The sequence below is a fragment of the Rutilus rutilus genome (genome assembly GCF_951802725.1).
Source record: "Rutilus rutilus genome assembly, chromosome: 24".
NCBI lineage: Eukaryota > Metazoa > Chordata > Actinopteri > Cypriniformes > Leuciscidae > Rutilus > Rutilus rutilus.
The window spans coordinates 11,988,338-12,015,890 of record NC_140228.1 but is presented as its reverse complement, the minus strand read 5'-3'; the positions used below and the strand labels follow the sequence as shown (position 1 = coordinate 12,015,890).

Genomic DNA, 27,553 nt, shown 5'->3' with positions numbered 1-27,553 from the left:
TATCATAAATCAAAATCTAAACTCTAGTCAACTGACAATAAAGAATAGCAATGTTTTAGGATTATAGCAGGGAAACATCTCCAAGGTGATATGTAATTTTTAATAACCTATTTTATTCTTTACAATCCTCAAAACAAACAATGTTTACAAGCGGTTTCTATACAACAACAGCTCGTCTCAAACAAATAGTAGGTGAATCAAAAATGGATAAAAAAAAAAAGATCAGTGACATGTACATAAAGTTATCTGAAGCTTCAGAATTTAAAGGTTTTAGTGGTTCTAATATCAAAACAGAAAAACATTGTGTCGTGCGCAAGTGACCTCAGATTTGAGATGCCGATTTTCTCCTTGCTCACTGCCACCTACAGGTGAAAAGACAAAATATAGAGAACAGAAAAATGAAGAGCCAATGTACACTAGATAAAATTCTTCTGTTTGAAAGTCAGACAAAAATGTATAACAACATATAGAGTAGATATATTTATTGTGTGTGTGTGTGAGATATATATAAAAACACACACACACACGTATACACATACAGTTTCCTCACCACTATTTCAAGTCCTGCGTCCACGTGGTCTGCTAATTCGATTGGAATTCCCCCTTGGATTGAAGTTTTGTCTGCTAGGTTGTGGCATTCTTTGACGAGGACCATCCTGGAGGGCCAAAAAGCGTCATAGTTTGACCAATCAAACTTTTTTAAAAATAGATGTGCTCCACATTGACAAAAAACAGACTAAGACTCACCCACTGCCTTGGATGCTCACGTTCTTGTTCAGACCATATAAAGTTCTCTTCCGCCTCCTCAGCATCGTCACTCATGTAGGGAAGCTCACTCTCATGACTTTGGAAAGACATTAACATTTCAAATCATGGGAGATGCGGATGCCAAGCACACAATTTTGTATTTGTTCAATGCAGAAAATATGATTGGTTGAGATGTTGCATACAAATATTTAATCTATTAGATATATTAAACACTTTTCAGTCCATACCTGTCAGGAGCCCTTTGAGCTAAGCTTCCCCCAGCAATGGTGATCTTCACACCCTCCAGTCGCTGCTGTCTTCTTCGTTCCAGGTCATATCTGAGGTCACTAGGGTCAGGGACAAGCTGTCGCCTCTGAAGCTATCAAAAGAATCTACATTTGAACCAACATTTTTTTTAATTCAGTTGATTTTGATTGACCTGAAAAATATCAACTTACTGGATCCGCCCCTATGTTGCAGAAGATCTGAGTTTTTGATGAAGCCATTCCGAGCTGCCTACAATAAGAGAAAAAAAAAAAGTCATTTCTGTACCGCAAAAGGTTTGGCACAAGTTACAAGCTAAGGACTAAAATTTAGAAAAAGGTGGTGATTAAATCTTTAATCTTAAATATAAATAACAATAAAAAAAACAGTGATGCTTACCTTTGCAAGCTTCACTTATGAATAAAAAAACTAAATAATTGGCATGTGTACCTATTCATGACCGGTCTCACATTCCCCATCTCCTCCTCCTCGTCCTCCTCTTCCTCTTGCTTAAACTCATCCTGGAGTGAATAATACTGTTCATTTGCAAATCGTTGATTAAGTGTGATGCCTTGGCCCCTAAAGTAGCTTTCTGCAAAGCAAACGGTTAACCAAAATCAATTCTGTGCTATGTAAGATACATCATATGCTACCAGGCTAATCCACTGGTTCCTAACCTTTAACTTGATGCACAAGGGTGATGATCTCTTGGGCAAATGTCCCAGAATGCACCGCTGATTCCCTATAAGTCCCAGAATGCTCCAGCATGGGCAGGAAATCAAGGCGTTGTCGACCCACATTGACTAAGTCCAATGATAACTGCCTATCTGAAGAATATCCTAAATGACTGAACAAGAGGTCACATGACATACAGAGATATAAGGATACATTACAGCTTTACATTTTCAAATGAATCAGACTATAATACTTATAAATAAATACATGTTTTAGAAAAGTTATTGCTTACTACTCCTGTTGGAATAAAATCAGGTACAAAACTCGGGTGCAAAAGTTCAGTATTACTACCATATTAACCATAAACATGGCAATGTTTATTTTAATGAAAAACAACTGGTCTGGTCATATAATACCTTTTATCTGCAAATTCACCAGCACTACTTAGATTAATCTAAAACACCTCTTTCAGTGAAATTAAAAAGTGGTCTCCTTTTTTGGAAAGCAACTTTAAAACCTGGAAACTCAGGGTGTTTACACGACAACTATGTACAAAAAAGCGGAAAAAAACGCTCTTCTTTACGTTTTTCTTGTACAGGTGACAACTTTGTCAAAAAGATCCCCAATCACATGAGTCCGGCTAAAAACGCTGTAATATTCATGCCAGGCCAGTAGTTGGCGATATTACTTTGTAGAAAAAACAACAACTATGTGCCTATAAACTGAACACCTACAGTAATACGCATGACATCACTGCTTTCACAAATTAGCATTTTTGTAGTTTACACGAAGACGATAACGGTATCGTTTTCAAAAACTTGCACTTTGAAACATGTTTTCAAAAGTTAAAGAACAGCCAAAATGCATAAAAAGTTTTGTCGTGTAAACCGTTGATTCACTGTGATCCAGTGAATACAAAGCAGGCACACATATAGAAAATTCAAGATACCGATTTTGGTCTGAAAACTGCAGTTTACAGTATTCAGATTAATTCAATTCGAGTCGTGTGCTCAAGATTAAAATTTTGGTCTGATCAACCTTAATTTATCTATCATATAATAAATTTGACGATACATAATAAATATGGCAGGTCGAAGTTCATGCCTCTCCTCTCACTGTCATTGTGCATTTCCATTCATCAGAGGGTCCTTCAGTAAACTCATTTGTTCCAGATTGTCAACACGCGGTGACCGATCAGACAACAAATCTCAAACGTGATCGTAAGGTATGTTTCCTTGTAGTGCAAAATCTTGATTGTGAGCTTGAGAAATGCAATGGATGCATTGAACCGACGATATCAACTTCTAGACGAGTTTTGAAGATCTCCAGTGGGTCTTCACAGATCCCTCTCCTCCTCACTGAATAAAATAACACACCCTTCAAGTTCAGCTGTGCTCCTGGACTTTCCCTTGGCATATGGCAGATCTGTAGTATGCAAATCTGATATGATGAATCTCGCTGATCCGCTGTCTTTCAGATAAAATCAAATGTCTATTGGCAGATGGTTCAAACATTGTCATCTGTGAAAAGTTATTCTTGTGGAATTAACAATTGACACTTTGTTTCTTTGCTGACATCTCCTTTCTAAAAAAATACTTCAAAATAACAGGTACGCATTTGGGAAAAATGGCAAAATTGTATTGAAGAGTCTTGCAAATGACTGTAAAATACTTCCAAAGACATGTCTTCACATGACACAGCCATGTACACGGAGTTCTCATCATTTATTGAAAAAACGTGTCCAAATACGGAAACAAAAAGCAGAAAGAGTTCCTGTAGCTCATCTAGTAATGCATGGCACTAGCAATGCCAAGTCCATGGGTTTGCTTGGCAGGGAACACAGTCAACTCTTGAAGGTACTGTACAATGTAAGTCACTTTGGAGTGTCTCCCATCACATTCCTGTTGCTCTGTCCATTTGAGTAGAATATTTTGAGTATGCTTCTTTGGTTTCATAACTCATCGAGAAGGGAAGGCTGTAGGGTCTATACAACAGAAACATCAAAATTAGGTATCTTCTTCAGCCCAAGCATCTTTGCTGCATCCACATGTTGGAGTACGCAGGATGGATAATCGCTGGATGAGATTTTCATCAATAAATGCAAGTTATTCATGGTTAAATCTGTGTCTTTGTCCATCTGCTTCAGATTTGTTTGTATATGCAGTTTTTGCCCATGGTAAATACATCAACAAATACTTATTACATGGGATAGTACAAGCAAATCGACTTGGCGAAAGTCAAACGCATCCAAGAATTTTCTTATTGTGGTGTGACATTTTCTGCTCCAGTCCCATCTTCTTACTTTCAAATAAGGTCATACTTCTTCCCCACAAGAAAAACCATCTGCAGCGAATGACAGTCTGAACGCTGTGGACATCTGGAAAACGTGTGGATACCTACACGACTTCAATTCAATTGTATGGTTGCTGACTTACCTTAAGTCAATACAGCTCTGAAAGTAGAAGAGCTCAGACCCTGTGGGGCACTGGTATTTTGGTGGAGACATCATCTTGAAAAGCCAAAAAAGTGGATGAAAATAGGGGGACTGATTTTCCTTTGTCTGGGTGAACTGGTGGAGTACATTATCCTCACGTTCTTAAGCAAATTAAGTTGAGATCCATGCAACTGCAGTCTAGTATTTCAGACATTTGATGAACCATTTACATGCAAGAATTAGCAGCAGGAAGATGTGTTTTTTCCCGCTGGATTTACTGTCCTGTGACATCCAATTAAATGAAGAGTGACACTGAAAAGCAATTCAAATCACATCCTCTCCAATGACAAACGACGTAAGACAGAAGAACCCAAACCCAGGCGTTTTGGCATTGATGTCAAGGAATAGCACATTGTAACTTCCACCAACTTCTTGTGCAACCTGGGATTTTATACAGCATTTGTAGTTTCTTCACATGCCTTCTGAAACTTTTTCTTGTGAATGATCACATGTAGTTGAACTTCTGCTGTCCTTCTGCCGGTCCCATTTTATGATGCATTAGCCATGTCACAGCCTTGAAGTCATCAATGTTCCTGACATTTGAAGGATTGGCTGGTAGCTTTCACATCCAAACATTTGTGTGCCAACACAACAGCACAAGATGAATACTTCAGAAATGTCAGATCAATCCTTAATACATCCCAATACTCCATGGTTTGAGAAAAAATGTTTTATTCACAAGGGATGACACTGAACTTCAGTGGACGTATCCTGGTATGCAAATCCTTCCCCTTTTAAAGCTGTTCAGAGCCGTACGGGATATCCTGGGAATCTCGAACAATGGTTGTCAGATTTTAGCAATGGATAATTTGCCCATCCTGAAATAACCATATCTTGGTATGATCTTCAATACCCATGTACATGATGATAGACAAAATGGCTCATCAGTGGCTTTTCTGGATTCAACCCCACACTTTCATTGAATCTTCTTGTTGTTCACAAGCTGTAGATTGTTGTGCTTCAGGTCTTCATGGTTTGGCAACAGTGGACAGGAAAAGAGGCATGAACTTCTGACTCTAACCAAATGTGGTATGACAATGATACTATACCTGGTTTGCCCAACGGGGCGACTCATGTCCACCTTGATCTTGAGGGTCTCCTGTTCACTGAAATCCATTCTAGGCGCAGGACCAACATTAGCGTTTCGATTCCTGTGATACGGAGCTCTTTGGCGAACCTCTTCTTGTCCCATTATCCTCCCATGATTCCGTTGTGGTCTCTCTTCCTCCCATTCATGGACAGAGCCTCTTTCTCTGTTCCTCAAATCAATATCACTCACATCCCTCAAATTCATTTCCCTCCGTCCTTCTGAGTCTCTTGAATGTGACTCCATTCTAGATTGATCCATGTGTTTTGGTCGCTCTCTCCCTTGACTTTCTCTTGCATGAGAAGAGTAGTTCTTCCTTGACTCCTCTCGGGGGTTAATATTTGGTCGTCCGGGGTGTTTATCTTGTAAGGTACGTGCATGGTGACCTTGGTCTCTTCTATCTCGATGAGGTTCCCGGTTCCTCTGCGTTTCAGCTGGCCGAGGTGGATCTCTGCTCCTCGGATAGCCACTTGTTTTCGGGGGATCGCGGCTCCTCGAATCTTGTTTTGTGATTCCATGATCGTGTTCCACAATGACAGGTGCACGACGTGGGCTGAAGCCCCTGTGAGGCTCAATGAACTCATCCTGGAGACCCAAATCTGAAAATCCTTTAGAAGAAGGGTGGTGCTCCCTATAATCTGACTTTGATGACCTGTATTAAAAAAAGCAAGTAACATTTGTCCAAGATTAGAACGAAATTACAGAAACACCTAATTACTAGCAACGTTTTAGTGAACAATACAATTAACTGGATCAATATATTCCAATTGACAATAATGACATTTAACTGAAACTAATCTGAATGAACAAAATAAAAAGTAACAAAGATTAAATGTAATAAATGTAAAATTAAAGGCATATAGTGTAACAGATGCAATTAGAAACAATTTTATCCATCACTGAATGAGATGGATAGTGATTGAATCCTTTCTTCTGTTCTTCGTTCCTCTCTGTCCACGTCAGACGTATGAAGCGGGGAAAGGATTGTATTCTTGTACCTATCTGGGAAGGAGCCTCTTTCATGATACTGATCGCCATGTTCTTCATTGTGATATCCATAATCCGTGTGTCTTCTTCCTTCTTGATATCTTGGATAAGATCGGTCCCTTGATTCTCTGTGATTGTGCTGTGAACTGAGCTCCTTTTCAACACCTTGATTCCTATTCCAGCTTGGCGACGGCATCCTGTATTGCTCTTCCATACCAAAACGTGTGTTATCAGGGGAAGGTAACCTCTCCCTGGGCAGCCTCCTTGGAGAATGGGCCTGTCTTTCTTCATCACCCTGTATGTGGTATCTGGTCATAGGTGAAGGACCTCTTTTTTGAGCATGCTCTATCGCATCTATAAATTTGGCCCAGTGGTCGACATGTTGTTCTCCTTGATAGGAATCTTTGTTCCAGTGTGTGTTACTTTCTACCTTGTTGACATATTCAGGGTTTCTCCATGCATCAGATTGTACCGATGAATGCATCTGGTCACCAAATAATCCTTCCGCTCTCCTCCCATGAAGGGTTGGAATTCTGTTGGTATTCGAGAGGTTCAAGAAGCTGTTAATACTCAGCAATGCAACATTTTTTTTAAAAAGTGTAACACTGACTCAAAACATCTACTTTAGATTAAATACCTTGAATATATAGGGGATCTCGAACGCGGACGTGACATTGTTTCCTTGAAAAACAAGAAACTGTTAGCCATGAGACCAGATTTATGCAGCCGAGGTGTCCATTATGAAGATTTACCATCGTTTTTGCATAGTAACTATAGTTTTACTTGTGGCTACAGCAAATTTATTGGCCTTTGTTCTAAAAAAAAAATAGCAGCCTTACAATCAAAAGTTTCAATAAAAATCACAGAACTCTTCCTCACTTTTCCAACAGATATTTAGTATGTTTCAATAATATTTTCAACAAAACACTGTAGCACAAAATTAAATACTGCAGGCATTTTTTTACATTTAAAATGTATAAAAATCTATACAAAATTGAAAATAGAAATAGGCACTAAATGTGATCATACATTTAAACGATATACTGGTCTGAAGTGCTATTGAAAATAGAAATATTAACCTATGGCTTTCCCCACACATTTTGACCAAAAAATAATGCAAAATGTTCTATTACTTCTCTGGTTATTCATGATAGCTATTATTATTTTGTTTATTATTATTATTATATATTTATGGGGCTGTTTTCCATTTGTATGCCACATACCAATTCTTGAAAATAATATATTTGATCAAGTTTATTAATAATATCAAATTTTGTTTTTTTTAAAAAAAGGAAACAATCTTTTAAGATCCATGTTGCCGTTTGTCCTTCACGCTTCCCCATTGTTTTGTTAAAACTATAAAAGTAAACACATATTTAATTTTACATAAAGATACCACAGCAACTGGAGTAAATAAATGTTACTACAATAAAACCATCGTAACATTTATTATTAAGGGGTCAAACTAAGTCCATTCCAAACCACAGAATACACGTGTTATCAATACTGCAAAACTTATATACTCAATGAATTGAGTTTTCAAATGCACTTAAAATGAAACAGTAACGCATTACACTACATTAATAATTAAAAGTCCTCGACATGGGCTATTTACAAGGCCTGCACAACAAAATTACATGCGATCAATGCTGATGCTAGACTATGGAATAATGAATGAAACATTTTAAAGAAAGGAGAAAGATATGAATATTGAAATATAAACATCATATATAGAATACAACGACAGTGAATAATGTTACAGTAATCAGTATTAGCCTCACATACCCCTCGCGAAATGGCTTCCACACACTGCTAGATGATGCGTCCACCAAAATACCAGTTTCTCGCGGGAAAAAAAAGGACCAAACTGTCATACAGCGAATTACATCACAGACTGAGAAGCTTTCAGAATCAGTACGATGAATCAAAAATGGTTGGATTGTTGATGTACGTATTTGGTATTTTATCACACGACTAACTTGACCCTGCGATCCACACACAAGATTGACCCGGAAGAGAACCAATGTCTCGTTTTCGTCTCTATGGTTTCCGTCAGCAGCTCACAACAGCGAGTGTGAGCGTCACTGCCCCCTACAGACACCTCTGTAGATTGTCACCCACGTGTTCTTAAAAGGGATAGTTTACCCAAAACATTTTTGCTTTTTTTTCTTCAAAAATTCAGCTACTATATCAACCATTTACCAACATTCTTCAAAATATCTTATTTTGTGTTCAACAGGTTTGGAACAACTTGAAGGTGAGTAAATGATGACAGGATTTTAATGTTATCCCTTTAATGAAAAACATACTGTATATACATTATACCCATGCATATTTTTAAACTTATTTATAGAAATATTTTAATATTATCATATTTTTGTATAAATATAAACAGTAAAGTATTCAACAAAATGATTCATGAAACAATGTAAAAGGTAATGTACAAAAAACCCAAACCATTGTTTTGTACAATATACACTCACCTAAAGGATTATTAGGAACACCTGTTCAATTTCTCATTAATGCAATTATCTAATCAACCAATCACATGGCAGTTGCTTCAATGCATTTAGGGGTGTGGTCCTGGTCAAGACAATCTCCTGAACTCCAAACTGAATGTCAGAATGGGAAAGAACGGTGATTTAAGCAATTTTGAGCGTGGCATGGTTGTTGGTGCCAGACGGGCCGGTCTGAGTATTTCACAATCTGCTCAGTTACTGGGATTTTCACGCACAACCATTTCTAGGGTTTACAAAGAATGGTGTGAAAAGGGAAAAACATCCAGTATGCGGCAGTCCTGTGGGCGAAAATGCCTTGTTGATGCTAGAGGTCAGAGGAGAATGGGCCAACTGATTCAAGCTGATAGAAGAGCAACTTTGACTGAAATAACCACTCGTTACAACCGAGGTATGCAGCAAAGCATTTGTGAAGCCACAACACGCACAACCTTGAGGCGGATGGGCTACAACAGCAGAAGACCCCACCGGGTACCACTCATCTCCACTACAAATAGGAAAAAGAGGCTACAATTTGCACGAGCTCACCAAAATTGGACAGTTGAAGACTGGAAAAATGTTGCCTGGTCTGATGAGTCTCGATTTCTGTTGAGACATTCAGATGGTAGAGTCAGAATTTGGCGTAAACAGAATGAGAACATGGATCCATCATGCCTTGTTACCACTGTGCAGGGTGGTGGTGGTGGTGTAATGGTGTGGGGGATGTTTTCTTGGCACACTTTAGGCCCCTTAGTGCCAATTGGGCATCGTTTAAATGCCACGGCCTACCTGAGCATTGTTTCTGACCATGTCCATCCCTTTATGACCACCATGTACCCATCCTCTGATGGCTAATTCCAGCAGGATAATGCACCATGTCACAAAGCTCGAATCATATCAAATTGGTTTCTTGAACATGACAATGAGTTCACTGTACTAAAATGGCCCCCGCAGTCACCAGATCTCAACCCAATAGAGCATCTTTGGGATGTGGTGGAACGGGAGCTTCGTGCCCTGGATGTGCATCCCACAAATTTCCATCAACTGCAAGATGCTATCCTATCCATATGGGCCAACATTTCTAAAGAATGCTTTCAGCACCTTGTTGAATCAATGCCACGTAGAATTAAGGCAGTTCTGAAGGCGAAAGGGGGTCAAACACAGTATTAGTATGGTGTTCCTAATAATCCTTTAGGTGAGTGCATATTAGCCTTATTATATAGTCAACTGTGACAACACCCCCCACTAGTGGTAGAAGTGTTTAATAAATGGTGTACATTTTTCCTGAGCAATTTGGAAATATATATATATTTTTTTTGTGCCAAATTTCTTCATATATTACCAAATATTCTCTGACATAACATGTGTGACAACAAGCCATGTCTGTTCTACTGTACATGCAGGAATAATGCAAGCACATAGATACTTTAAACCAGCAAAACCAAGGAAAGCTCATGGTGTGATACATGTTTTATTGTTATGTCAGTATCTCAGGGTTCGGCAACTTCAAAGCAGTGGATTCATGCACCTTTTCTCAAATTTCATTATGAAGTGCTGAATTTCAGTAGTAACCCATCACTCTCTGTATAAACGAAAATGTAATCAATCCAAATCCCAAGTCTTGTAATGATAGATAGATAGATAGATAGATAGAAACTTACATCTTTCAAGAAATTGGTTCCTTATTGATCCCGAAGCAATCCAGTGCCTCAGAAGTTCTACACAACAGCATCATGATGCCATTGAGATGACCACCAAACATCAAAAATGAGCTCACATGCAAAGCTCACTAGCACCCTGAGTATACAAGATGGTAAACAGTGTGTTTTAAGCAACATATTCAGCAAGTACAGATCTTTTTAGCCACTACTGTACAGTTGTGGGATGCTGAATTACGTTGATTTGTGTTGCTGTTTTGTGGTTGCTTGGTTTTCTTGATCTGAATAGAGCTGTGTGCAATAATGTCATGTAATAAAACAATACAGAAAAAGTCCATGAAGAATTAAAAGCACTATGCTATTTAACACAATGGAATTGTGCACTTTTAATTCCCTTTTTAAGCTTTTACACAATAAATGACATTTATTTTTTTCTGCATACGTCCCCATAACTTCTAACTGCCGACTAATAATACATTAATGCCAGTATAACAGTGTTATGATAGAATAATTTCACACTTTACATCTATTCAGATCCACTTTCAGACTACAAAGCTTGAATTGCAGAGAAGTCATGGATTTACACAATTTACTGCTTGCAAACCCCAGCCATTTAATACAGCACAATTATCAGACTCAGCACACAACTGCTCGGTTTGCTGGTCATTTATGCAACCCAAAATAAAACAAATTACACAATGGAGCTGCTACAATTGTCACGGTGTATCACTCATCAATGCTACAGGTGTTTAACAGGACTAAGACGACCACTAGGACTGCGCTAATACAGTTGCTTTGTCTGGTGATACTACGGTGAAATGGTGTGAAATATAATATCTACGAGGAGCAGGCAAAACTTTATTTTATGTGTGGGGAATCAACCGTCAGGGTGTCTTTTCATTGCTATTAACACATGGTTTGACATTCAGTCCTTATTCTCCTGTTCAAGAGGATATTCAGGCTCTAATGAAGATGCTGAGGCACAAAGGGCCGGTCTCATTGTTCAGCTCCACTCCAGTACATCAGTTCAGTCCAGCCCCGTGCTTCAATAGCGTCTAAAACAGAAAAGACAACAATATGAGACGGTTAAAGGGATAGTTTACGCAAAAATAAATATTCTGTTCCTCATTTGATCACCTTCATGTTCTTTAAACTCGCTTGACTTTTTTTGAAGAATGAAAATGGCCAATTGAATGAGAATCTTTTTAATGAATCCATTGCTCAGGTTCACAAAACTAGTCTGAATGATTCATCTCATGAATGGATTATTTTGTGCTCCACAGAAGGAAGACAGTCATGCAGGTTTGGAATGACATGAGGTGAGTAAATGATGGTAGAACTCAGAGTCCTGCAACGGGTCGGGTACCCGCATAAAAGTGGCTAAAACGGGTGGATTGTGACATTCCTAAAATTCACGGGCGGGGATGCGGGCGGATAATGAACTCCTTGCGGGAGGGTAGCGGATGACAAATATGTGTTTTAGTCAGGCCATCCTTAAAAATATTCTTGTTTGCCGTAACCCGACCGACCCTGTCAATTTAGGACCGACCCAATTTATTTTTAATGACTTTTTTTTTTTTTTTTACCGACTTGCCGGTTGTAAACTTGCGTTGACCGACCGTTCTTTTTTTTTTATACAAATGCAATAAAATGATATTAATTATATTTTAGTAAGTATTGCGTATATAAATTGCCCATATATAAGCCTACATACAAACGTAGGCTACGCTCTTTCTTTTAAATAAAAACCCGTGGCATCATCTATGATTATAAGGGCTGTAGGCTATATGCGAAATGAAACCGAAATCGCAACACTCAGGGCCACGAACTTTCACAGAGATCTCAAACAGGCATTTAAAACACCAAATATTAAGAATTGGCATATCAAGCAAAATAATATTCAATGATTGATCGAAAATTGTATCTCTCCCTCTCCCCCCACATGCTCACTGGCAACGCTCCGACATTAAATTTCTCTGTACTGTAGGGCAGACTAATAAGCCTATGTGTTGTAGCCCAGTCATTAAAAAACTATTTAGTTTCATATTCATGTTTAAAAAAATTTTTTTCATTGATAGGGCTATTTGCGTATAGGCTAATGTTATCAGGTTCCATAGCCTATTTATGTGCCGATGGTAGGCTACTTGAATGGCGCAAAACAAAGCGCACTTTAGCCTGTTTCATTAGCCCATTCATGAGGCTATTGTGATGTTGAGAGAGGTGCGAGATAAAAAATAAAGCACTTTAATTGGAATTTTAGCTTGTGTGTGATTTATCGCGGGCACGGGTCGGGTAATGGGCCAAATATTAATGGGTCTGGGCAGGTGCGGATTTAATTTTGATATTATCACGGGTGACGGGTCGGATCTGGTGCTGAACTTTGCAGGTACGGGCGGGGGCGGGTCTCCAAAAATGGACACGTGCAGGACTCTGGTAGAACTTCCATTTTTGGGTGAACTATTTCTTTAAGACACTACAGGCAAAAACATAGGTTTCCTACCCTGGTCAATTTTGATCTATTTGGCTTATCATAACATTTTGTTTTAGTCTAGTGCACAAAATCATCTAAAATACACATTTTAAGTGTTTATTTTATTACACTTTATCTATTTACATACATATACATATCTTTATCGTTAAAGTTTCGCAGGTTTCTCAAAATGATTTTTTAGCACTAACATACACCAACTTTTATCTATATTCTGAATAGATAAAATTATGGTCATACGCCTGATTTTATACAACAATTAATTCCTAAAAAATTGGCTGTTGACTATATTTTCTGATTTACGGAATGACAAAAAATATCCAAAATTTTCTCTGTCAAATAGGTCAACAAAATGAAACAAGAATTTTAAACCTGGCTTTATACACTGTTCAGAATTATGCTCTGGAAATGTATACAAATTAGAGCATGTTTAATTAGATAATTCCTCATTTGCATATTTACATACATTTCTGAAAACTTGTAATGCAAAAAATGTTGGCAATCCTTAATGGAACCAATCAACTGGGAAATCATGCTGATATCTATTAGTTCATTTATTTTATTAAAAACAATTTTTTTTTTTTTAAAAAGAAGAATAATCTGTAGTTTTCAGCAATCACCTTTATATTAGATGTTGAGCTTGTCTGAGGTCGGTCTAAGACTCTGGAAAAGTGATGAGTCAATAGCAGCGCTACTGCAATCCTGGATCAGGTTCTTGTTGCAGTCACCAAAAGCTGGAGCAGCAGACATTTTGGGATGCGAGACCTGCCCGGTCAGAACAAGGATGTCGCCCAAAGCCACAGAACTCATGCTGTTCTGTGAGATCTCGCTGACGGGGGAATCTCTGGACACAGGGCTGCAAGGAAATGTATTTTGGTTCATACAGGGACTGCCAATATTTTATCAATATGGTAAGCAGGCTATAATCTGACCTATTTTCTCTGAAATAACACTTTGTTGAAGGCTAACCTGACATCCATGGACTGGACCCCATCAGAGAGATCATCCACCCCGCTGCTCTTTGCCTCCAGTGGCTGAAGGCATATGATTGGAGAATCAGAGGTTGCCTTTGGTGGATGGCAAAGGCCTGTATTACCTGTTGTGCAAGATTAAAGTAGTTTAATATACAATAATAATAAATGCGTTATTTTACCAGAATACCGACATTATGTTTTTGTGGAAGAGGCTAAACACTAATTTCAGTTCTTAATTACACCACTTGATGGCACTCTTTCATTTTTTATATAAACAATATAGATTTTCCACATGCTGAGTCACTCAGCAACAAGAAACAGATTAATGAGTGTGTATGTTGCAGTGAATTACAAGGACTGATGCTTTTACACAGTGGAAAGGAAAGTTCAGTGTTGCTACGTGCCCACTGTAGATCTGTATAGTGATACGGGTCATATGACGAGTCAATACCTCTAGTTTCCAAGGGAGATGGTGAGATAGACTGGGAAACAGAAATGGGGGATGGGACTTCCATCTGCGCCTCTTCTTTCTGTCCATAACATGACATGCAGTTTTATTTGCTACAGTCAGTAAATCGATGTTATTTGATAATGCAATTGGCCTGCAGAGAATTAATTTACCTTTTCACCATCTGGTTTTCTTGTCCTTTTCATAATCTCCTCAATACGCTGTCAAAAAAATCACAGATCACACAATATTACTAAACATAAATAAATAAACAATTGTTATGTGAATTATTTTCATTGACCCAAAATAAGTAGTGGAAAAGGTTATAAAGCACTATCCAGTATGAGCTGGTCAACATGAAATCAAAAGTGACTAATTTTTATACACTTTGAATATGCCTTTTGACATAGATATTTGTCAGATTACGAAACTGCAATGGGTTGCAAACACTTTCATTTTGACTACACATGCAGACCCCGGATTCAACTGCTCTGTTGCACACTCTCTAAAGTTTGAATTAAGCTTTAATTAAGAAATAAATCTGTGCATAGAAAAGTAGCCCTTAGAGATTACCACTTCATAATTACTTACCACTAAACTTTTCTTCTCATAATGTACTTCACATTGCATAATCATTGTAATAGTGTTATTATATTTTCCATTGATTTCTTGATTATTAATGTAAACGGACAGAAAAGAGAAGAACCTTCTTCCTTTGCAGTCTTTCCTGCTCCTCCTGAATTTTCAGAAGCTCTCGCTCCTGCCTCTTCCGTTCGGCCTCTCTATGAACGCGCTGCACGGCTTCCTCCCTCTGCCACACATTATGACACATCACATTTCCAACTATATCACATTCATCCCTACAGATATCCACAGCTACAGAAGACAGATTGGTGCTGCACGTGTTTGAGTAAGTGACTGGATGGGTGAGTATGCTAAATGTGTCTTGATGAGTCAGTTTTATTTCTGTGTAAATATTTATTATAAAAATATTGTTTGTTCAAACGTTGAGGTTCAAAATTCTGAGACCAGTGCAGAAAATATAATAGATTATTTTATTTTTCAATACATTTTAAATATATAATATCATATAATATAATATAATATAATATAATATAATATAATATAATAAATTATTAAATTTAAAATAATTTATTAAATGAAAACTAAAAAATATATTATATGTATATATTTTATTATATATTATAAAAAATATATAAAACATTATATTAAAGATGTATCTAATTTTTCATCTGTGGTCTCAGACTTTTGGACCCCACTGTTTGAAACAAACAAATAGTGAGTCATTGTTTTTTTTAAATAATATAATATAATCCTTCTGACCTGTTTCTCCAGCTCATCCTGGAGATCCTTCCAACGTTGTTCCTTTTGGTGTCTGTCCTCCTGCTCTCTCTGGCAGCGCTCCTCCTCCTGTCTCTGTCTTTTCTCCTCCGCCTGTCGAGCTGCCTGCACCTGCCGCTGTCTCTCCTCTTCCTGCTGCCTCTGGAGCTCCTCAGCCCTGAGCCTGAGATTCATGGAGAAGATAAAATATAATACAGCAGCAAACACATTAATGTGACACACAGACCCTAGAGACACACAATATCTCTACCTCTCCTCTTCCAGTCGTTGCTTTTCTTCCTGCTCCTTCTGTACTCTGGCCAGGCGTCGTCTCTCGGCCAGCAGCCTGGAGGCCTCCTCTGCATCAGTGGTTCCTGCTTTCCCAGTGGGAGTCACTGGAGACTCTGAAACACAAGACAGGAGGCACTTAGTCCACGTCACGTGATTGAGATCCCATGAGAACTGCTTTTAAAGCAGAAGAAAGAAATACATATGGATTTGTAACTAGATGTGGGTGAGTAAATGATGACAGAGTGTGTGTTGTTTTGGCCAAATTAAAATATAAATATTAGAGGAAAAACATACACTTAAAAGACAAAAGTTATAAATGTTGTCTTGGAATCCCTGAACAAGATATTTACCTGCATTGTGTCCAAATTCCTTGCTTGTAGATTTTGGGATTCTCTCTGCTTTGGAGGTCTTTCTCTCTAGAGTGCTGTAGCCTTTACTCTCCAGCATCCCTTTCTCTTCTCCTTCCCACCTCTTGCTCTCTAAACTTGGTGTGGTGGCTCTGTGCCTCATTGGGGAAGGGGGGTATTGACCCGGGGAGGCCGGGGACTGGATGCGGCTCTTACAGGACCTTGATCTGAATTACAAATGTAAAGGCAAAATATACACTCTGCCTACAGTCTTTCAATAAACAATGACAACAAGTAAATGATTTGATACAAAAAAACAAACCTTTTCGGTGTACTGGGGTTCTTTTGGGTAGAAGAACTTCGGGTGGGTGTTGTTGGAGACTCAAGTTTTTTCATAGATGAGTCGGCTAAGGTTTGGGCGATGCTCTTTTCTGTTTTCTCAGTCTAAACACCCAAAACAGACACCAGAATTATATATTTGTACAATTTACTGTTCTAACAAAGCCACAAAGATAAGCTTAGTCTCTCAGCCAACCCAGAAAACCCTTAATATAAAAACATTTAGATTTAAATTTCATCAATTTCATAATATTTGGTATCCTGCACTGAAAATCAACAACAATTTGTAGCATTTATTTTACTAGGAAGTTCATTTATAACTATACTATTGTTCATGGTTAAATCATATACCTTTACATTAGCTAATTTATACTTGAAATAACATAAAATGCATTTTTATATGTACAGTATAAACTAGCATTAACATTAATAAATGCAGCAAACGTATTGCTTATTCACAATTACTAATGCATCAAAGGGATCGTTCACCCAAAAATGAAAATTCTACCCTTATGTTGATAAAAATGTTTATGACTTTCTTTCTTCTGCAGAACATAAAAGGACATATTTTGAGAAATGTTTCTCAAATATCTATGAGAAAGAAAGTCATAGAGGTTTGGAACAGGATGAAGGTTAGTAAATGATGACAGAATCTTCATTTTTGAGTAAACCATCCCTTTAACGAATTGTAAAGTCTAATCAATTTTACTAATAATAGTGACAATAGTATTCACAATAGTATTCACCATTATGTCTTGACACCTTTTAGACATAATTAATGTACGATTTAAAAATATATATATTTCTGCCATGACAACTCTCTTAGTTAGAATGGTAATGAGTATAACAATGTGTTTGGTCTTGGCAGAATAAACCAGTGTGATAAAAAAGTAACTTCATACCTGCACCAGTATACAGGCAAGAATCTGAATGTTGATCAGCAAGCTCATTGGCTACTAATACAGTGGGAACCAATCAGTTGTGCCTTATAGAGAATGATGTAATTGCAAGCGGATTGGGTTAAGGACCTATGAGGCTGCGCCATCTAGAGTTTCGTGACAGAACTTTGTATTTATTTTATGTTTCATATATCTGCCAACATACCCCTTGCTGGACATTCACAGACCCCTAGTTGAAAAATCTATGGCTATAAATCCACAACCGGACCTGGACATGTACAGATCTGAGTGGTGTAGTTGCTAGGAGACCAGCTCCTCTGTGGGCTGTGTCCCACTGTGCTTTGCACCAAATACATTTCTGAGCTATCTGACAAAATGTTGTTCACATCCATGCAGATCGGACCTGAGGGGTTTTCGGGGTTGTGGCTGCCCCTCTGGAGTCATTCAATGGTCCACAAAACGATGCGCTACCCTTCTTCCTCTCGGCTCTACTGGGTGAAGCCCTGTAAGGAGACCTGTGAGGGCTGGAGGAGGCTATTCGGGAACAAAGACAAGACACTGAGGGGCCAGAGGTCATAGGAAGACAAAGGGTCAAATAGGGGCAGGGCAGAAATTGAAAACAATTAAATAGTGAAGCTTAATGCAAAAAAACTTGCCTTTCTCTGTCATATTGGGCAAAGCAGTGGATGAGGACGAGAGATGTCTGCTCAGGAGAGAGTCTGGGGACTCAGGCGGAATAATAAAATCTTGAACTGCAGTGAAACATATTATGAATAGTTCCAGGGAGAAAGAAAACAGGCACAAGTGATCAGACACAATGATAATGATATTCAATCACAGTTAATTTTGAAGATAAATGCCAGAGGCTTTCTTTCTGATTAATAATTAGTGGCCATTTGGGTATGAATATTTACACTGATCAAAGACTTTCATGGAAAGCAGCAGGCTCATATTCATATGAGGTAGATTTCTGTACAGACTGGCAAAACTAGGATGTTTGCTAAGCTCGGATGCTGCATTTAAAATGAGCCAACAGATTAGACCCCCTACGCATTCTTTAGGGGGTGCAATGCAGCTCAAGGCGGATCCAGACTACACATCCTCTCCTGTGCATCCGGACCCCTTACTGGGCGGGGACGAATATGACGGTCTCCATAGCTGATGCATGTAATCTCCATGGGACCTATGATTGGTTCTAAATCCAAACATTTTCATTTCCTCATTAATATAACATTTACATTCACCTTAAAAAAAAAAAAAAGACACAGACAGTAAAAAAAAACGACTCCAAAATACAAAGGAGGTGCCTGACCATGCAAAACCTGATGATAGGGTGTTTCCAAGGCGCTGCAGCATAAATATAACGTACAAATGCACATTCACCACAAAGAATATTATGATGGTTACAAGTAGACTTTTACATTTTACGAAGTCAACATCAGGGTGCTGTTATGTGGCTAAACCTCACTCGGACATGCCAGTTTGAATCCCGCTCGGAGCAGTGCGAGTAGAACCAGAAAGGTTACACTAATAATAATGGATAACACTACTATATTCTTCTGATTTTCTTTTTACATGACATTAACATTTTCCAGATATTTATTTCATTTCATTTGGCTTTAGGACAATATAAATACTATATACAGTATATAAAACTACAGTTTGTATGCTAATATAAAGTAGCATATTGCTATTTGGTTAATTTTTAGCATATTGCTATGCGGAAGTTGAGGGTTTTGAGTAGATTTCAGCATACTGCTCTAGGGTGTTTTGAGTGGTTTCTTACTGGCGTGAATCCAAAGTGCCGACACACTATGTTATTCTCGTCCCTAGATACGCTCATATTCCTCATTCAAAGTCAAAGGTTTTTTTTTCACCCGTTTTATCATCTGCCAGGCAACAATTTTAAGTTGGATTATGTAGAAATTATGATTTAACACATTACAATACAGAAAAATAGCAATAGTTATGTTTGCCTTAGCAAGCACCAATAATAAAACTCACCACAGAAATAAACAAGAAAACAGAGCAAAGCCAATATACACTACCGTTCAAAAGCTTGGGGTCAGTAACATCAGGAATGAAATTGATCAAAAATGACATTAAAGACAAATAAATGCTGTTCTTTAAATCATTCTATTCATCAAAGAAAGAAAAAATGATCATGGTTTCCACAAAGACATTGATTATAATAATAAATGCAATTTCTGAAAGATCATGTGACACTGGAGTAATGGCTGCTGAAAATTCAGCCTTTCCATCACAGGAATAAATTACATTTTAAAATAGAAAAAAAGTTCTTTTAAATAGTAATAATATTTTGCAATAATACTGTTTTTACTGTATTTTTGATCAAATAAATGCAGCCTTGGTGAGCATAAGAGACTTCTTTCAAAAACATCAAATAATCTCACTGACCCCAAACTTTTAAACAGTAGTGTGGATCTTAGATCGCAAATAACTTACACCTATGTAAAATCTCATGCACATGCAAACCGTCACAAATACAACATCTGAATCACTGTGACTCAAACTTCATGGAAGTGAACGGGCATGACACATAAAGCAGCATGAAGTCAGTACCGTTCCTGGATTTGCTGGCAGGAGGAGGAGCGGGGTCATTGGCTAAGGAGGCTGAAGCAGGAGGAGAGGGTGGGGCGATCTTAGGATCACCTGTGCGGCAGGTGATGCAAAGCAGAGAAAGCACAGGTGCATGAGCACGATAGAGTATTTCACAAGCTCACAGTGAATATTATGAGAAGTCATAACAGTGTGTCCCTGTGAAATACTGATATACCCAGTCAGCAGATTCTCTCTGACGGGAAGCTGCATAATTTCCAGGGGTGCATTTTTTTTATTTATTTTTTTAAGTGATTTCGCTAATAAAGCAGGATGGTAATATGAACCACTGCCAGATGAAATAACCCAGAGCATGCATCTAATGCAATGATATCAGGTTATCAAAGAGCCTAATGTTCTCCAAGGGCAACCAAACTCATTCTCAAACGTTCGCCCTTAACCACAAAGCAAATAAGGCGTTACATGCATGTTATGCAGATATATTATCAATCTGACTCAGGATCAGGTTAGAGCTCTGCTCTTGGACAGTATAAATAAATGATGTAGTTATGAATGCACCACAGATTCAGGGTGGTGCTTTTGTGTCTGTCTGTCTGTCTTAAAAGCAGCATTTTTTCCCTAGAGTTGATTTGATTTAGCCGAGCCTCAGGTCTACTGCTTAGGAGAGTTATAGGTTTGTGTAATTGAAACATTGGGGGGGGAGGGAAGCATTGTTTGAAGTCAGAACGTGGCAGTGACAGAGCAAAACGCCCTTCAGCTGCGCAGTCTAATATGCCCCGTGCAGGCACAGTGACAGCACAGTTTATGGTGTTTGTTCTCCAGCCAAAACAGCCCAAATTGACCCTTGCCCCCAGGCAGAGCTTTTGCACGGATGATTTATAATGCCTATGAGTCTCTGATCAGTCGCTGACAGCGCTAACCTTGAGGCAGAGTGTTTTTCTGCGACTGGGGCGACTCCTTGAGATCAGCAACAGCTCGATGCCTGTGTGACACTGCAGCTCCCTCATAAAACAGCTGCATCTGTCTGATTTCCATCCCACAGCTCCCGTATCAGTCAATATCGCAGTCGGTTTTAAAACAAAAGGGCTGCAGTGCAGTTCCCACACCCTGTTTTCCTATCTCTCCATCTGAGAGGTCCCTCCACACCCTCGCAAACGCACACTCACCCTCGCAGGCTCCGGGAGGTCCGCCCCAGGTCCATCGTTTCGGCCTCTGGTCCACCTGCAGGTTCCGCTCCAAGGAACGTCGCATCAGGGCCTCTAGTCGCTCCTGTTCGTTGCGTTCCAAAACAGGGAAGAAAAGAGACTCTCTGACCGAGCTGTCGCTACGGCGGCGTGAGGACGGGGATAAGGCTGGTTGCTCCATGGCGACCACCTCTCCTATCCGTCTCCGACTCTCTGTCCCTGTTCTTCCTTCCTGTATGTGTGCGAGCAAAACGACGAGGGCCTTGCCTTCTGTTTCTGCCTCTCTCTCCCTCACCCTCCCTTGCACTCAGCGACTCTCTCTTTGTATCTCTCTCCTCCCAGGTGACTGTGTGTCTAAGAGAGCGTATAGCCAGACGGAGGAGAGAACTGCCATGCATAACTCCACCCACACCCTCCCCCCTCAGCAGCTGACACACACAGACCGAGTATTATAATGACACAGGTTGCATCAGTGAAAATAAGGAAGCCTATTTGTATTTTCCTGAAATTCTCTCTCTATCTACCCCATCTCTCTGCATTTCCTCTAACCTGAATAACCTTGTTTCTCCATCTGATTTTGACATTATGATTGATTTTGCATACATGGGCATTATCCTTCCCAAAACACTGAAATTTACACATACAAAATTGCACAATTAAACAGCCTTCCAGATTCAGGGGAGTACAACACATTGTCAATATAATCATAACAGTGAAATAACGTGGAGTAATTCATTCCGATTGATCAAATGGAATTCAAATACTTTTGTATAATCGTTAAACGATAGCCTCTTTGTTTATAATAAAGATGTAGCAGACTTTACAAAGGGATCCCTTGTGAAAAAGAAGTGTGCTTAATTGTATTGAATGTACACTTGTAGTGTAATTCAAGTACTGTACTTGCAAATAATATTTTTATATCTTTCTCAAAAGAATTAAGAACACTTTCAAAAAATAAATAATTTAAAGTACACTTATTTAAATACATGACATTACTTGAAATTACATTAGTTTGGCAGTACACTTTAACAATATTTCTAATACATTAAAAGTAATTATTAACATAATGTTATACGCAAGTCAAAAAAGCACTACAAAGTTCAACTAATTGCATTTAATATAGTATTAAAATATATTAATATATTAATTGTGATTAACAAGCAGAAAGTGCCTGAAAACATTACATTCAGTTTGCACTTAAGTATATTCTTTTAAAGTATACTATTTTTGTAATAGGTACTCTTTTTAAAAGTATGCTTATTTTCACAATGGATGGTTCACTCAAAATTCTGTCATCGTTTACTCGCACACGTCATCCCAATCCCCCATGTTGTTCTTTCTTTGTGAAAGTAAAAAAGTGAATTTTCTCAGAACATCCTGGTCGTTCTTTTCCATATAATGAAAGTGAATGGAGACTGGGACTCAGTCTGGGACAGGGTCAAGATTTATATATAAAAAAAAGAAATAAAAAAAGACCATCATAAAAGTATCATATAAGCAATCTGCATGACTTGTATACTATATTCCAAGTTGAGTGAAGCCATATGATATAGCTTTGTGTGATGAACAGACCGAAATTATTCAAATCATTATTCAGTCATATGCCAACACATTTGTCAGCAGACACCATTTTTCCTCACACAAAGCTATCGTATGACTTCAGAAGAAATAATACAGTGCATGTATTGTATGGACCACGTTTATTGTAATTTTATAGTGCTTCTTTGTCATTTTGTAGCTTTACAGATCCTGTCCCTATTCACTTTCATTATAAGGAAAAGTGCAGGCAAGGTATTTGTCAAAGATCCACCTTTTGCGCTCCACAAAAGTAAGTCGCACAGAAAAGACATGAGGGTGAGTAAATAATGACCAAAAAGAATTCGCAAATGGTAAAATAACCTAAAACCAAATGCAATCAACAGATTATAAAACACACAAACAAGAAAAAAAAAGCCATTACAACGTATAACTTGATTTCATCATAATGAGCCTCATAATCAGCAAGTGTAATAATGTACAATCATTAACGAAAAATAAATCCCTTTAGGGTGATGCAAACCCCTCATATATCTTACATTCTCCTCTAACATCTCATTTTTTATCATTTGATTAATCTGATGAAAAAGACTGCAAAAAAAAAAAGAAAAGATGAATGACTTTGAGTGTACACAAAACTAGGTGGCGCCTCATGCTGCATATTGTGTGGACATAAAGAGGCCAAGCTACTGCTACAGATTTGATAACACTGCAGATACCGAGGAGTCAAAATTAATTTAAATCCAAAAGCTGGCCCAGATCAGAGTCATCTGAGGCAAACCTAGATATTATAGTGCAGAATGCTAATATAGTGCTACCATGCCAGAACACAGAAACAGCACCACACCCTGCATACAATGATGCACTGCCTAACTGCAGTCTCTGATAGTAGGCATCATAATGACACCATACAGTATTTTGCATCTGAGTTTCCTTTTAGCTTCTTCAAACACGTCCTAACTATGTCACACCACGTTTTTCTAAGGTAATTTGATTTGTACATGTCAGTTAAGGATGGATATCGGGAACAGTGAGGTCATTTGAGCACTCCAACGAGAGTCACCAATCATTGCAGCATCTGACTGGCGGTGGCTAGTTTTCAATCAATAAAAACAAAGACTTCACTCTCCTGCTAAGACAAAGCTCAATGTCACAAAAGGTGGGAACTCTAGGAGGTTAAATTCGACAAGAATAAAGACACAATTATGCACAGATAACAAAAACTATTCCCTTCATAAAATCTAATCAAAGCCCACTCAGCCCAGTAAAAATGTCAACCTTTATGGTATCACCATCACATATGGTGTGATATATGGTGTTATTGATTCAAATATCTTGAATCAAATGACTTGCTACACCTAAGAAAATGATATTTTGGCTCAGGCTAAAAGATGATGTGTGTAATTTTTGTGCCACCAGCTGATTTGCTAAGATAATAATTGTCTCCAAACAGATTTCCCAAATGCTTCCTGGATCTTCCATAAGACAAAATGGCAGTCCCACCCCCAAACTCACGCCATTGGTTGAGCGTGTGTTGTTGTCTTGTGATCAAGGTTTTTTTATGTTTATGAAAGAAGTCACTTATCCTCACCAAGACAATAAAATCAGTAACACTGTGTAATATTATTACAATTTAAAATAACTGTTTTGTATTTTAATACATTTTAAAATGCAATTTATTCCAGTGATGGCAAAGCTGAATTTTCAGCATCATTACTCCAGTCTTCAGTGTCACACGATCCCTCAGAAATCATTTTAATATGCTGATTTGGTGATCATATTAATTTTTAAAAACATTGAGCTGCTTAATATATTTGTGGAAACCGTGATTAAGAATTCTTTGATGAATAGAAAGTTCAAAAGGACAGCATTTATTTGAAAAAGAAAACTTTTATAAATGTCACTACTGTCACTTTTGATCAATATAATGCCTCCTTACTGAATAAATGTATTAATTTCTTTTTCAAAATATCTTTACTGACTTCTTCATTTTTAACAGTAGTGAATATATTACTTATGTCATTCCCTTTCTGCTGCCTTTGAGCCCACATACTGTATGTTAAATATTATGTTTTAATAGCTACAAAATTACACACTCCACCTTTAAGATTAAACCAACTGAAGAGAAAAATAAACGTATGCGTAATCATAAAAAAAAAAAAAAAAAAGGATGCAGAGATAATATGCATGAAAAGCCTGTGCTAATGAGCAGATACCCCAAAGAGAGTAACCCCTGACCTTTTCCTCCTCTATGCGCTGCCTCCTTTTCTCTTCCACGGCCGAACGACGGTGCATCTCCTTTTGCCGCTGCTCCTCCAGTCGCCTCCCTCGCTCCACCACTGAGCGTTCATACTGCTGCTGTGCACGCTGTTCCTTCTCCCAGAGAGCTCGCTCCCGCACAGCTAAAGAAACGGTGGGGGTGGACACGGATAAGTCTATAGATTGCCCTGATACGGGAAAGGCCAAGCCTTTCCCAACTTGCTGACAATACTGATTCATTTTGCTAAGCACTTAGTGGCATTACAGAAGTCTTCCGCTACTCAAGAGCCATCAGATTCAGTGATGAATGGAGCAGTAGTCTATTGCCCTGAAATAACCCCCTCCTTTAATTTATCCACCAGATTGTCACAAAATCCATGTAGGAATTAAAAGTAGTTCTAAAGCAGGCAAGATGTTCTAGGCAATTCTGAAAGGAACATATACGTTCATGTTTCTTTGTTAATATCTGAATCTTAGTAGGACAGACTGTTTAATAAAAGACTTGCAGCTAACCTTGGCTTCTGTCTTTCTCCTCTCTTCTTTCTTTGGCCAGTCGAATTCTGTCCTTTTTCGAGCCTCCATCTTTGAGTGCGAAAAGACGTTAAATGTTAAAATGCACAAAAACAGTGAACACACCTTGTATAGAGTCTATTGAATCATGACCCAAGCCAAGGATGTAACCAAATATTCAGGCCCCCCTCAATATCTATGGTGGTGTGGGCCAAACAGTGGGCTGGCTTTAATTGTGTAATGGTATGCAGATATATGCAAAGACAAAATGCTCAAGGCGAACTCAAACGTGGTTTTTAGCTTAAAATCTTAAGCACATTTCATACAGCTGAGGAGAAATTCTTGACAAGACATTCGGACAATATGTATTATGATATCATTACAAGAATCCGAATTTAAACGTAGGAAGTACAAAGCATGCCTGAAAATCAATAAACCCAACATCAAACACATTTATTCTGACCTGTCTGTTAGACAAATAGATATAAATAGCTTATAGTGGAGACCACAGCTGGTTGTCACAAGGGCTGTCGAGCAAATCACTTCTAGGCTGTTTTAAACACATGCAGTGAATATATTAATTAACATTTTTGTTGGCTAAAACAATGGTTTGATATTTTTGCTGTTTCATGACTGTTTTACTGTTTAAATTTAGCTGTAAAGCCTACCTGCCTAAGGGCAGGTACCAACTTACCCCATGTAATGTGACAGCATGTCCTTCTATTGGGGCATGTTGTCACAAAAGATCAATGTGTTTTAATGAACTGCATATTTTCTTCCCTGGGTAAATCTTCAATTGATTTTTGCAGCCAAGACTTTAAGGTATGTGTAGAAACTGAAATTTAACCAATGCTGAAAAGTAGGCTATTTACTGGCGTAAACAGTGACAACTAGCCCTGGTTTTCCCTATGATATATAGACACTCACACACACACACCCATATATTATATGTATATATACATGTATGAATGCATGTATGTATATATATATATATATATAAATATATATATATGATATATACATATGCATACATTCATACATACATGATACATACATACACACACACAAACACACATACATACATACATTTGTGAGCTATGATTTCTCTCTCTCTCTCGGTGTATATACTATATATATATATATGGTTCGCAAAAACGTCTATTTGATTTTCATAAGGGTGTCACTCTTCACCTGGACAGGTCAGTCTTTGGTTCCCCATCCTGCTCTCACCTCAGCAGTTTCCATGACAACAGCTCAAAATGCTCGCTTTCCCAGTAATCCGTTCCTCAATACTGTCATATCTGGGTGAGGCATATCATTTAAAGCATGACAATATAACATAACGTACCTGTCAGGTTTTCCAAAATTGTGGCCATACCGGTTTATCTTTTGGTGTATTCGACGATTAATATCCAGATGACATTCCGACCCCACACACTCAATTATCACTATTTAGTGGAAAAATCAAAACGCGACGGAAAACACAGTTCACCTCAAGTTTTATTCATCCGAACCTCATCACGGTCTTCGACCAGATATCACCAGTGAAGGCTGAAGGCAGAGCCACAAGAGCGCGAGGTTCTAATAAATTACAACACGCTCGACCAATCGCCGCGTGCCGAGCGCAAGCGCGCGTAAGCAATGCGCCCAGGAGCAACGCATTACGTCATAGTTTACATTGCGCTATATATGGAAGGCTCGGCAGCTGCGCACAGGGCAGACATTTCCCATTTATTTCCTCTAGAGACGTTTAATTTAATCTGCCTAGAAATATATACCTATTGCATACTTCATAGAACATCAAAAGCAAATTTAAGATGCCATTTAACTAACTAACAAAATGGCCATTGTCTTATAATTGACCAGTTACATTGTACAGACTGCTCAAAATATGCAAATATATACCTAGATTATGTCTGGACTGTGTATATGCATCCAAAATGTGCACAA

General features: G+C 38.2%; 2 protein-coding genes across 7 annotated transcripts; both read right to left on the bottom strand.

Annotated features, from left to right (window-relative positions):
- Positions 1-81: 81 nt before the first annotated feature.
- LOC311284091 (uncharacterized protein) lies at positions 82-8,277 on the bottom strand. 2 transcript variants are annotated; one of them, XM_084398933.1, is made up of 11 exons: positions 8,040-8,276; positions 6,892-6,935; positions 6,266-6,787; positions 5,230-5,919; positions 1,689-1,858; positions 1,462-1,603; positions 1,206-1,263; positions 996-1,126; positions 748-844; positions 551-656; positions 82-362 (listed from the first exon to the last, which is right to left on the bottom strand). In XM_084398933.1, the coding sequence occupies exons 2-10, from the start codon at positions 6,927-6,929 to the stop codon at positions 558-560; spliced, it is 1,947 nt and encodes a 648-aa protein (XP_084255059.1). In that variant the 5' UTR covers positions 6,930-6,935; positions 8,040-8,276; the 3' UTR covers positions 82-362; positions 551-557. The 2 variants fall into 2 exon arrangements, with proteins under 2 accessions (XP_084255059.1, XP_084255058.1); XM_084398932.1 differs by lacking the exon at positions 6,892-6,935 and having other exon boundaries at positions 8,040-8,277.
- Positions 8,278-10,204: 1,927 nt separating this feature from the next.
- map7d2b (MAP7 domain containing 2b) lies at positions 10,205-27,252 on the bottom strand. Of its 5 annotated transcripts, none has more exons than XM_084398831.1 (17): positions 26,952-27,220; positions 25,607-25,675; positions 25,073-25,236; positions 21,281-21,383; positions 20,118-20,207; positions 18,191-18,286; positions 17,938-18,068; positions 16,619-16,740; positions 16,300-16,523; positions 15,930-16,062; positions 15,662-15,842; positions 15,024-15,128; positions 14,491-14,538; positions 14,321-14,399; positions 13,865-13,991; positions 13,516-13,751; positions 10,205-11,462 (listed from the first exon to the last, which is right to left on the bottom strand). In XM_084398831.1, exons 1-16 carry the CDS (start codon positions 26,977-26,979, stop codon positions 13,523-13,525), a joined length of 1,929 nt encoding a protein of 642 aa, XP_084254957.1. In that variant the 5' UTR covers positions 26,980-27,220; the 3' UTR covers positions 10,205-11,462; positions 13,516-13,522. The 5 variants fall into 5 exon arrangements, with proteins under 5 accessions (XP_084254957.1, XP_084254956.1, XP_084254959.1 ...); XM_084398830.1 differs by having other exon boundaries at positions 17,938-18,092; positions 26,952-27,170; XM_084398833.1 differs by lacking the exon at positions 20,118-20,207 and having other exon boundaries at positions 26,952-27,252.
- Positions 27,253-27,553: the final 301 nt, after the last annotated feature.